Source organism: Lycium ferocissimum, chromosome 1 (genome assembly GCF_029784015.1).
Source record: "Lycium ferocissimum isolate CSIRO_LF1 chromosome 1, AGI_CSIRO_Lferr_CH_V1, whole genome shotgun sequence".
NCBI classification, from domain to species: Eukaryota; Viridiplantae; Streptophyta; class Magnoliopsida; order Solanales; family Solanaceae; genus Lycium; species Lycium ferocissimum.
The window spans coordinates 31936854-31949904 of NC_081342.1; the positions used below are offsets into that span (position 1 = coordinate 31936854).

At 40.4% G+C, this 13051-nt stretch overlaps 1 protein-coding gene across 1 annotated transcript; it reads left to right on the forward strand.

Moving 5' to 3' along the window:
- The first annotated feature begins 3461 nt into the window (after positions 1-3461).
- LOC132064028 (uncharacterized) lies at positions 3462-4024 on the forward strand. The gene is made up of 2 exons (XM_059456887.1): positions 3462-3912; positions 3996-4024. Exons 1-2 carry the CDS (start codon positions 3462-3464, stop codon positions 4022-4024), a joined length of 480 nt encoding a protein of 159 aa, XP_059312870.1.
- The last annotated feature ends 9027 nt before the right edge of the window (positions 4025-13051 follow it).

Genomic DNA, 13051 nt, shown 5'->3' on the forward strand with positions numbered 1-13051 from the left:
TGGTTGGGTTTGCTGAACAACAAGAAAATTAGAAAAATGAAAAGAAGATAGATCGAGATCAGAACAAGAAGGCCCGATCGGCGGATGGCTTTCATGGTAATATCTATAAGGGAGGGCAGAGTAAAGGGTATTCTGCACTTGCTCAGTCTGGCACATATTCAAATGTCAGTGTGCCTTCTGGTGGGCAAGGTCAAAAGAATAATAACGCAAGTAGGTTCTCCCAGAATAGTAGTCGGTTTGCTATTTGGGAAGATCGCATTTGTCATCACTGTGGTATTAGGGGGCATCTTAAGAGGGAATGTAGAAAGTGGCTATGCGAGATAGCTGCCATGTCTAACCAAAGGAATGATTCGCCTGCTTCTGCTAAAAAGTTGCCTACTGGTAATGCTAACAATAATAATCAGAATGCTCGTAATAATGGCAACGGAAAGGAAGTTGCTAACACTTCTGGTGGAGGGACAACTCGACTTTATGGGCTGACTCATAGGGAGACGGCTGAGGCTTTTGACGCTGTGGTTGCAGGTATCGTTACCATTTGTTCCCATAATGCTTATTCATTGAATGATCCGGGTTCAAATTTATCCTATGTGATGCCTTATTTCGCTCTTGATATAGGTATGAAACTCGAACCTTTGTTTGAATCCTTTGCTATTTATACTCCTTCTGGTGTTCCTGTTATTGCTTCTAGAGTGTATAGAAATTGTGTTGTTATGATTAAAGGTCGTGAGACGGTGGCTGATTTGTATGAACTTGAGATAGTGAATTTTGATGCAATTTGGGGATGGACTGGTTGTCCGCATGTTATGCTAATGTGGATTGTCGCCATAAGTTAGTTCGTTTCGCCTTTCCTGATGAGCCTGTTATTGTGTGGGAGGGTAAAATTGCTAAACCAAGGGGTAGATTTATTTCCTATCTTAAAACTCATAAGATGATCACTAAGGGGTGTATTTACCATTTGGTTGTTGTTATTGATACAAAAGCCCTAGTGCCCGAATTTGCATCTGTTGCCATAGTGGTTATCCCAAAGTGTTTCCTAAAGATCTTTCTGGTATTCCTCCTGATAGAGTTATTGATTTTGGAATTGATGTTATTCCCGCCACCTAACCTAATTGTATCCCTCCTTATCGTATGGCTCCAGCGGAGGTAAGGGAATTAAAAGATTAGTTAAAGGACTTGTTAGGTAAGGGCTTCATCTGACCAAGTTCCTCACCTTGGGGTGGTCCAGTCTTGTTTGTTAGGAAGAAGGATGGTTTCTTTAGGATGTGTGTTGACTATCGCCAGCTTAATAAGGTGATTATTAAGAATAAATATCCTTTACCTAGGATAGATGATCTATTCGACTAACTTCAGGGTGCTAAGTTCTTTTCGAAGATTGACTTAAGGTCTGGGTATCACCAATTAAAGATAAAGGAGAAGGATACTTCGAAAATCGATTTCCGTACTTGTTATGGGCACTTTGAGTTTCTAGTGATGTCCTTTGGGTTGACTAATGCGCCTGCTGCATTTATGGATTTGATGAATTGTGTGTTTAAGCCTTACCTAGATTGCTTCATTATTGTGTTTATCGATGATATCTTGGTGTATTCTAAAAGTCGTGAGGATCATGCTAATCATTTAATAATAACTTTGACAACACTCGTGGAGAACATGCTTTATGCGAAATTCTCTAAGTGTCAATTCTGGCCTAAGTCTGTGGCTTTCTTGGGTCATATGATCTCGGGTGATGGTATCAAGGTAGATCCTCAGAAAATTTCAGCGGTGAAGGATTGGCCTAGACCCACGAGTGTGACTGATTTTTGTAGTTTGTTGGGCTTTGCAAATTATTACAGAAAGTTTGTGGAAGGATTTTTGTCTATAGCCTCTCCATTGACTAAGTTGACGCAGAAGACTGCTAAGTTTCAGTGGTCCGAAGCTTGTGAAAAGAGTTTCTAAGAGCTTAAGGCAAGATTGACTTCGGCTCCTATTTTGAATTTACCTTATGGGTCTGATGGATAAGTGGTGTATTGTGATGCTTCTAGAATTGGTTTGGGTTGTGTGTTAATGCAGAATGATAAGGTGATTGCTTATGCTTCGCTACAGTTGAAAAAACATGAGAAGAATTATCTTACCATGACTTGGAGTTGGCTGGTGTGGTTTTTGCTTTGAAAATTTGGCGTCATTATCTGTATGGTGAGCATTGTGATGTTTTTACTGATCACAAGAGTCTGCAATATATCTTCAAGCAGCGAGAGTTGAACCTTAGACAAAGAAGGTGGTTGGCGTTGTTAAAAGATTATGACTTGAATATTTTTTATCATCCTAGCAAGGCCAATATGGTTGCTGATGCTTTGAGTATGAAATCCATGAGCACGCTGGAGTATTTGCATGCACATGACATGCCTATGGAAAGAGAAATTCGATGACTTGCTAGTTTTGGTGTCATACTTGATGAAACCGAAGAGGGTGAGTTAGTGAGAGTCACGCCAGCGCGATCTGATATCGTGGAGAGGATCAAGTCAAAGCAAAGATGATGATGAATTTTTTCCGAAACTGCGAGATGGAGTGGAAAGGGGTGAGTACACTTCATTCTCTATTGGAATAGGCAATAGTGTTCTACGATTGCAAGGAAGATTGTGTGTTCCCGATGTTGATGGTCTTCGACGAGAATTGATAATGAAAGCTCATAGTTCGAAGTATTCTATTCATCTAGGATCCACCAAGATGTATAAGGATTTGAAATAATACTATTGGTGGAACAACATGAAGATTGATATTTCTAACTTTGTGGCTAAGTGTCTAAACTGTCAACAGCTTGGAAAGTAACATCCAAGCCCGGTGGCTTTGATCAAAACATTGAGATTCCTCAATGGAAGTAGGAGATGATAAATATGGATTTTGTTGCAGGTTTACCTCGCACAAGGGCCGAGTGTGATTCGATTTGGGTGATTATGGATAGACTCACGAAGTCTGCCCACTCTCTCCCTGTGAAGACGTCATATACCGCGGCGCAGTACGCCAGGCTATATCTAATAGAGATAGTTAGATTACATGGGATTCCCACATCTATCATATCGGACAGAGGTAAGCAATTCACTGCTCAATTTTGGACATCCTTTCAGGAAGGTTTGGGAACTAGAGTGAAATTGAGCACTGCCTTTCATCTTTAAACTGAACGGGTAAGTAGAGAGAACTATTTAGACGTTGGAAGATATGCTGAGAGACTGTGTTATAGATTTTGGAGGAAATTGGGATGAACATTTACCTATTGTGGAGTTTGCGTACAACAACAGTTACCAAGCGAGTATTCAAATGGCTCCCTATGAGGCTCTTTATGGGAGACGTTGTCGATCTCCAATTGGTTAGTTTGAACCAAGCTCAAGTAGAGTTGTTGGTCCGACTCGATTCATGAAGCAATTGAGAAAGTTAATCTTATTGTACAATGACTCAAGACAGCTCAGAGTAGACAGAAGTCTTATACGGATATGAGGCACCGAGAGCTAGAGTTTTCTATTGGTGACAAGGTGTTCTTGAAATTATCGCTGATGAAGGGAGTTATGGAGTTTGGTAAAAAGGGAAAGGTTAGCCCTTGTTTCATTGGCCCTTATGAGATTGTTAGGAAAATTGGGATGGTAGCTTATGAATTGAAGTTACTATCCGATATGGCCATGGTGCATCTTGTGTTTCACATTTCGATGTTGAGGTTGCACAAACCTGATCCTTCTTATGTGTTGAACCATGAAGAGATTGATATTAATGAAGTGCTATCTTATGATAAGAAACCGGTTCAGATTCTAGATCGTCAAGTTAGAAGGTTGAGGACAAAAGATATAGCTTCAGTTAAAATGTTATGGTGGAACCATGACACAGAAGAAGAAACTTGGGGAGTAGAGGGGGACATGAAGAAAAGATATCCTCACTTATTCCTTATGGCAGGTATGAGCTAGCGTTTTAAATTATTCGTAGATGAATCGTTTTGTTTGTTCAAAACAACTTGGTGTTTAGTGAATTCTTTCTAGGTTATCTCCTCTCATTCGAGGATGAATGATCTTAAGCGGGGGGGGAGGATAATGTAACACTCCGTAGATCCGAGTTAAGTGTGAAAGTGTCTTGGAAAATTGGACTTTACTGTTTTTGTCAACTGTAAAATACGGCTAAGAATACGACTTGTATTTTGAAATACGGTCCGTACACCTTGGGCGTATGTCACCTACCTTCTTAGGTGGTTCACTATTTTTGGCTATCATAAAATACGGCCAGAGTTTACGGCTCGTATTTTGAAATACGGTTTGTATTTCTAGACGTATTTCACCTGTTCCCTACGACTGATCACTGTTTTCTTTATTGTTAAATATGGCGACAGAATACAGGCCGTATTTTCAAATACGGTCCGTATTTCTGGCCGTATTTCACCAGCCGCCAGCTGTGTATATAAATTGCGGGATTCGGTTAATTTTATGAATTATTCTCATTCTCATAAACCCTAAGGACAAAAACCTTTTCTCCAAGTCTCCAAACGTTAAGGTAAGAACATATTTAACATTATTAATCAATCCTAGCATTAAACCCATGATTATTAACATGATTCTTGAATGAAAAATATAGGGTTTGCAAAGTAATCCTTCTCAAGGTGACTCAAGCTAGGGTTTTAGGTGTTCTTCGTTGTAAAAGTAAATTGTTGAATTACGTAAGGCTTAATTAAGGTATGTCTCTCTTTTAAAAACCTTCTTCACAAAAGTTCTGTATTGAATAAAAAGGTGAACTTCTCACACAAACCCTAATTCATGTTTTGATTCTGGTTGGTGTGCGTGAGGGGACAAGCCCATGTTAAACCTTGATTGTATTATCCTCTTTATACGCATATGAAATCATAATCATTTTCTTCCATAAGAGATGATCAATAATGATGGCTAATTATTGGTACTAATGTTTTATACTGAACTATGACAATGGAATCATGTTTAAAGAAGTGGAAACGTTTTGAAGATTATCGATGAAATCACGGATCTTTGTAATGGCACATTGAACCTTAATGTTAATTGATGGTATGACATACTTTGAGACAACTTGTGAATTTTCTTCTATGCTATGAACTATGTTGTTTTGTTAGGCCTACCTACTCGGGAGGAAGGGTAGTCACTATAGATCCTAGTGTGGTAATTGCCTAGCCATTCGGGAGGAAGAGTGGACACTACTGGGTTCGCTATCCAGCGTGCGATTATGCTTAGCTATTCGGGAGGAAGGATAGCCACCATGAAGTACATATTCCAGTGCGGTGCGCTGTGACTAGGGAACCTTTACGGTCATCCCTTCGATGTGCTTGATTCTTGGGCTTGTATTAGCATGTGTGATATTCTTATTTTCTCATGGAATTGTTGTTGTTAATTATGATCAATTGAAAGGCATATTTGAGGTTGTACCTTGACAAGAATCTTTATAATCGGCTTCGATAATTCTTATTGAGATACACAAACTGAATAACTGTTCTTACATTGGTTTCATATGATTTTCAGGACTGATTTTTTATGTATTATTGTACTCTATTTTCTTATTACTTATTGTCTCCGAGGCAGTCACTGAGTACGAAGTACTCACGCATACCATTGTTGTTTTTGATGGTATGTTAGGTAACAGACAAGAGCGGGTTCCTGATACTCCGGGCGTTTATGAAGGACTTGCTGTTGCTGCTGATTTGGTGAGCCCACACGTTTATTTGTGGAATACCCTATTTATTTTTTTATTCAATATATTAGCTTTCCGGGCTGCGTCCCGATGAGTCAAACTATTATTCCTTTAGCTTCGAAGCTCCATAGTATACATTCTTGTGGGTAGTTGTTGAGTTATTGATTAACTATCGGGCACATTATTACGTTTGACTAAGTATTTGATTAATAAAGACTTCCGCTGATTTAATTCATATATTCATGATTTGTTTAAATTTATTTATAAACCGTTGGAGGCGAATATTGAACATGGCTGGTTCAAGTATTGTTATTGCATCTTTTACGTCCTTCCAATATTGTTCATAACGTCGGATGCCGGTCACGTCTAGGGTGGGTTTTAGGGCGTGGCAGCTTTCTTTCAATAGGACAGTAGCCTTCCTTTGCAGTTCTGCAACTTATTTTTCACTTTCTTAATAAGCTCGTTATAATATACCTTCTTTCTTCGAGCATGGAAGATTGGATAGCCCAAATACTTCAAAGGAAACTGATCTCTTGAATAACTAGTGATTTGAGCCACTTGTTGCATAAGATTATCTGCAACGTTCTGATACATATATAATGCACTTTTATCCTTATTAATAAGTTGTCCTGAAGCAGCTTCATATCCTTGTAAAATCTTTATAATCTTGCCTAGAGACTCCATGTTTGCTGATGTAAAGATGATAGTGTCATCAAAATATGATAAATGGTTCAGATTATGACTCCACTTTGGTACTCCATATCCCACATAACTAGAATCATCATATAACGCATTTAAAGCTCTAGATAACACTTCAGCTGTTAGAATGAACAGAGTAGGTGACAGAGGGTCACCTTGATTCACCCCTCTAGTTGACTGGAAGAAACCTGATGATTGACCATTAAACAACATTGAATACCAGTTGTTAGCCACCTGTCTCTATACCATGTCAACAAAATTCACACCAAATCCCATTTTCTGCAGAACCTTGGCTAGAAACTCCCATGAGACTCTGTCATATGTTGTTACACCCCTCGTGGTCATAGTGGTAGAACCTATGATTTCCCAGTCGGGTATGCCCTTGGAATAGAGACCCGAGCCCGAGTTTGGAGGTAGAAAATGTCTTACCCCGTGTACAAGGGTACCAGCAGATATTCCTGTCAATTTATAGAGTTAGACGTTGAACGAATTAAATCGATACGATCAGAACTGAATCAGAAAAATCTGCAGGACACCAGTCAACGTCGACGGGTCGTCGATATGTTCGACAGACCGTCGACGTGCGGCATCGACAGGGTCCCGCAGCCTTGCATCTGCAGGCGCAGGTCGAAAGAGCAAGTCAACGAACTGTCCATACATTGACGGGCCGTCGACTCGCTAGTCGAATCGGACCGTCGACATGTCGACGGGCCAGCAACCTGCTCGTCGAACCGGACCACTGTAGCCTTTTTGGCTTCCAAGTATAAATAGGTGGTTCACGACCTTATTTCATATTTTACTCCTTTCCAAATCAGAAAAACTCTAATATATTCTCTCCCAATATTTTTCATCATATTAGTGAAGATTTAACAAGACTCGGACCCCGTAAACTCGAGATTGTGAAGAAGAAGGTTGCTTCTAGGGTTTCTTCAAAGTTGTGAAGTTTAGGGAGTTGAAGTTGAAGTGATTCTTGGGATTCTTGACCCCCCCCCCCCTCCCCAAAGGTATGTAAATGATTTCTACCCTTATATTTAAGTTAAGTATCAACAATTTTAGTGATGTTAAGTGAAGAGAAGGTAATTGTGGATGTGTTAAGTTGATGAAGGGCAATGTAGAGATATAGGGCTATTTTTAGAGATGATTGGAAACGAGTTTATGTATATTTTGATATATATGTGTGTGTGTGTGTGTGTGTGTGTGTTGTCATCGTTGATATGAGTATTGTAGTTGATGTGGGATCGAATGAGAAGTTGGAGAGTTGCAAGCTTGCAAAGGGACGTTGAGCTTTATACGTATTTGAGGATGGTTAGTAAGCGAAGTAAATAGCCTAATTAAGCCCTGTGTTATCTTAATTGTAGACTTGCAAGTTCGAGAGATAGAAGTTGGACGATTGAGTATGCTTGCAGGTATGTTAAGGTCATTCTTTTCTTCTTTTGGCATGATCCTATGATATGATCCAACAACCGAGTAAAGCGAGCTTCCATATTACTCTATTCTTAGAAGCATTAGAAGTACTTCAGTTTTTGATGTTCATGTACCCTATTTATGAGTAATCCTTCTATTCATGGGTTCAGTCTTATGTAGCCAGTTCTGTGCATACAGTTTAGTCATGCATTACATTTATTATATATTTATGTACATTAACTCATGACTAGAAGGCGTTATATACACGAATATTAGATATATGTAAAGTATGAGGAGAGATATAGGCGTTATATACGCGTTACTACTATGATGATGATATTGATTATGGCCACAGAGGAGCCAATATGATATGACGAGATGCCATAGAGGCTTACAGGCGTTATATACGCACATACATCAGGCGTTATATACGCACAGATATCAGGCGTTATAGATGCACACATATGGATGTACGACCATCATTGATAGGTATGAGCATGTACATTATGTGCCCACAGAGGCATTGTCGGTTACACAGATCAATGTAGATTTTGGCAGATACTAGTTCATACAAGTACATGCAGTCAGTCATTTCGATTTATGAGTTCAGATCTTATCCATGATTCTTATGTAGATATGTTGTTCTTATGCCTTACATACTCAGTGTATGCCAAGTTTTCTAAGTGTGAGTTCTAGTTGAACTCTGTGACTTTTCTGGATCACATTATTTCAGAGAAAGGCGTTAGAGTGGATGCCCAGAAGATTGAAGCTGTGAAGAATTGTCCAAGGCCCACGACACCAATGGAGATACGTAGTTTCTTGGGCTTGGCAGGTTATTATAGAAGGTTTGTAGAAGGATTTTCCTCTCTTTCAGCCCATTGAACAAATTGACTCAGAAATCAGCTAAGTTCCAATGGACAGATGCTTGTGAGCAGAGTTTTCAGACGCTGAAGGATAATTAACTTCAGCACCAGTTTTGACTCTTCCAGAAGGAGCAGATGGCTATGTGGTATATTGTGATGCTTCAGGTGTTAGATTGGGCTGTGTGTTGATGCAACACGGCAAAGTTGTCGCCTATGCTTCTAGACAGTTGAAGAAGCACGAGAAGAATTATCCAACCCATGACCTTGAGTTAGCAGTAGTGATTCATGCCTTGAAGATATGGAGGCACTACTTATACGGTGTCCATGTTAATATCTATATTGATCATAAGAGTCTCCAGTACATCTTTAAGTAGAAGGACTTGAACTTGCGTAAGAGACGATGGCTGGAGAGGTTAAAAGACTATGATGTGGATATCCTGTACCATCCCGGATAGGCTAATATGGTAGCCGATGCCCTTAGTCGTAAATCTATGGGTAACTAGTCGCACGTGTCGCCAGAGAGAAGAGAAATGGTCCGTGCGGTTCATCGATTGGCTAGCCTCGGAGTTCGATTGATAGACTCATGTGGTGCAGGAGTTACTATTCAAGACACCGCGGTATAGTGCTTGGTAGTAGAGATAAAGGAGCGTTAGTATGAGGATCTTGTTTTAGTTCATTACCAAGATACAGCACCTCAGAAAGAAAAGACACCCTATATGATCACAGGTGATGGAGTACTCAGGTATCGAGACAGCTTATGTGTCCCTAATGTTGCAGGGCTCTGTCAGCAAGTTATGGAAGAGGCACATTACTCCTGCTATTTTATTTATCCAGGCTCAACGAAGATGTACCATGATCTCAAGGAAGTATATTGGTGGAATGGTATGAAGAGAGATATAGTAGAATTTGTCGCTCAGTGTCCAAATTGTCAACAGGTCAAAATAGAGCACCAAAAGCCTGGAGGTCTATTGCAGGCTATAGAGATTTCGACATGGAAGTGGGGGGTAATTAATATGGACTTTATTACAGGGTTGCCTCATACTCAGCGGAAGTGTGATTCGATATGGGTCGTAGTTGATAGACTCACAAAGTCAGCTCACTTTTTACTTGTTACAACTACTTATGCAGCTGAGGATTATGCAAGGCTTTATCTTAAGGAGATTGTACGACTTCATGGTGTTCCTACAACCATTATTTTAGATAGGGGAGCACAGTTCACAGCCAAATTCTGGAAGTCTTTTCAGTAGGGATTGGGGACTCGGTGAGTCTCGATCGCATTTCACCCCAGTACGACGGACAAGCAGCATACTATACGACCCTTGAGGATATGCTTAGAGCTCGTGTACTTGACTTTCAAGGTAGTTGGGATGATCATTTGCCTCTTATCGAGTTTGCATATAACAACAGTTACCATTCCAGTATTCAGATGGCTCCCTATTAGGCCTTATATAGGCGGAGATGTAGATCGCCCATAGGGTGGTTCAATGTCAGGTAAAATCAGTTAGTAGGCCCAGACTTAATTCAGCAAACAGTTGATAAAGTGAAAGTGATTAGAGAGAGGTTTCTAACAGCTCAGAGTCGACAGAAATCCTATGCGGATAATCGACGACGTAAGCTAGAGTTCGAGATAGGCAACTGGGTGTTCCTAAAAGTTTCACCTATGAAGAGAGTGATGAGGTTTGGCAAGAAGGATAAGTTGCGCCCTCGATATATCGGGCCATATAAGATTATTCGTATAGTGGGTACAGTGGCATATGAGCTAGGATTGCCTTCGGAGTTAGAGTCGGTATACCCAAAGATTTCATGTATCAATGCTTCGTAAGTGTATCGGAGAGATCCTTCGAGAGTGGTCCCGTGAATGACATTCGTGTGACCGAGCAAGCTATCATACGAAGAAGTTCCAGTAGCTATATTGGACAGACAGGTCCGTCGATTGCGGACCAAGAATGTAGCTTCAAAGCAGTCTTGTGGAGGAATAAGAATGTTAAGGAAGTGACTTGGGAAGCGAAAGAGGCAATGAAGATTGAGTACCCGCATTTCTTCCCAGCAGTACAGGAGGTTCGGTCTGAGGCATCATCACCCCCAGGTATTAGTTCATTTCAGATATCGTGATTGGTTGTGTGAGGCCATGGTATTGTGTGTTATAGTATGTGGCCCTGTGTGGCATTATTTTAGGTTGCTACGGGCAGGATGGATTGGTATAAGTATAGGGGAAACTATGCCGAAATTTTTATAACCCGGGAATGTACTAACATTCGAGGATGAATGTTCCTAAGGAGGGGAGAATGTTACACCCCTCGTGGTCGTAGTAGTAGAACCTATGATTTCCTAGTCATCTATGCCCTTAGAATAGAGATCCGAGCCTGAGTTTGGAGTTTGAAAATGTCTTACCCGGTGTACGAGGGTACCAGCAGATATTCCTGGCAATTTATAGAGTTAGAAGTTGAACGAATTGAATAGATGCGATCTGAACTGAATCAGAAAAATCTGCAAGACACCAGTCATCGTCGACGGGTCGTCCACATGTTCGGCAGACCGTCGACGCATGACGTCGACGGGATCCCCACAGCCTTGCACTGTGCGCGGAGCCGACGAGCAAGTCGACGGGCTGTCGACCGCTCATCGAATCGGACCGCTGTAGCCTTTTTGGCTTCCAAGTATAAATAGGTGGTTCACGACTTTATTTTATATTTTACTCCTTTCCAAATCAGAAAAATCTTAATATATTCTCTCCCAATATTTTCGATCATATTAGTAAAGATTTGATAAGACCCGGACCCCGTAAACCCGAGATTGTGAAGAAGAAGGTTGCTTCTAGGGTTTCTTCAAGTTGTGAAGTTTAGGGAGTTGAAATTGAAGTGAATCTTGAGATTATTGACCCCCCCCCCCTCCCCCAAGGTATGTAAATAATTTCTACCCTTATATTTAAGTTAAGTATCAACAGTTTTACTGATATTAAGTGAAGAGAAGGTAATTGTGGATGTGTTAAGTTGATAAAAGGCAGTGTAGTGATATAGGGTTATTTTAAGAGATGATTGGAAACGGGTTTACGCATATTTTGATAGATATATATATATGTATTGTCATTGTTGATATGAGTATGGTAGTTGATGTGGGATCGAATGAGAAGTTGGAGAGTTGTAAGCTTGCAAAGGGAATTATTGTCTATAGTTCGTTGAGCTTTATACTTATTTGAGGATGGTCAGTAAGCGAAGTAAATAGCCTAATTAAGCCATATGTTATCTTAATTATAGACTTGCAAGTTCGAGAGGTAGAAATTGGACGATTGAGTATACTTCCAGGTATGTTAAGGTCATTCTTTTCTTCATTTGGCATGATCCTATGATATGATCCAAGAAGCGAGTAAGCGATCTTCCATATTACTCTACTCTTAGAAGCATTAGACGTACTTCAGTCTTTGATGTTCATGTGCCCCATTTATGAGTAATCCTTCTATTCATGGGTTTAGTCTTATGTAGCCAGTTCTGTGCATACAGTTCAGTCATGCATTACATTCATTATATATTTATGTACATTGACCCGTGACTAGATGGCGTTATATACGTGAATATTAGATATATGTAAAGTATGAGGAGAGATATAGGCGTTATATACGCATTACTACTATGATGATATTGACTGTGGCCACAGAGAAGCCAATATGATATGACGAGATGCTGTAGAGGCTTACAGGCGTTATATACGCACATACATTAGGCGTTATATACGCATACATATCAGGTGTTATATACACACACATATATATGTACGACCATCATTGATAGGTATGAGCATACATATTATGTGCCCACAGAGGCATTTTCGGTTACGGAGATTTAGGCAGATACTAGTTCATACAAGTACATGCAGTCAGTCATTTCAGTTTATGAGTTCAGATCTTATCCATGATTCTTATGTATATATATTGTTCTTATGCCTACATACTCGATACATTATTCGTACTGACTCCCCGTTGCTCGGGGGGCTGGGTTCATGCCCGTAGGTACAGGGAGACAGACGAGTGGTCCACTCCATGAGACCTCTAGATCTAGCAAAGGGGTCGCACGCTCCATTCGACTAGAGCTATAGCCGCTTTGGTATGCCCCTTTTGAGATGTGTCCGTATACGGGTATGACGGGCCCGTCCCGTCCTTTCTCTGCCTTTATTCCGGAGAGGTCCGTTAAGACCAGTATGTAGTAGTCGACGGTGTAGCCATGTTCGCTTCTATTCTTTTGTGTACAAGATATATGTTCCTTAGCCGGCTTGCACTGTTCTTCCACGTGTCGTGTGTATATATGCAGATTGTACAGAGTTCTGATTTTTCTCTCTTATGAGATCAGTTTATGCCATTTATGGGCTTTTGATGTTCAGTATGTTTCAGATACGTGTTTAGGGGTGTTTGGTCGCTAGAGGTCAGACTCCCGTCA

Coding starts and splice junctions, on each gene's coding strand:
- LOC132064028 (XM_059456887.1), top strand. CDS start 3,462: ATGAGGCACCGAGAGCTAGAGTTTTCTATTGGTGACAAGGTGTTCTTG. Junction 3,913..3,995: donor TCACTTATTCCTTATGGCAG/GTATGAGCTAGC, acceptor AATTCTTTCTAG/GTTATCTCCTCTCATTCGAG.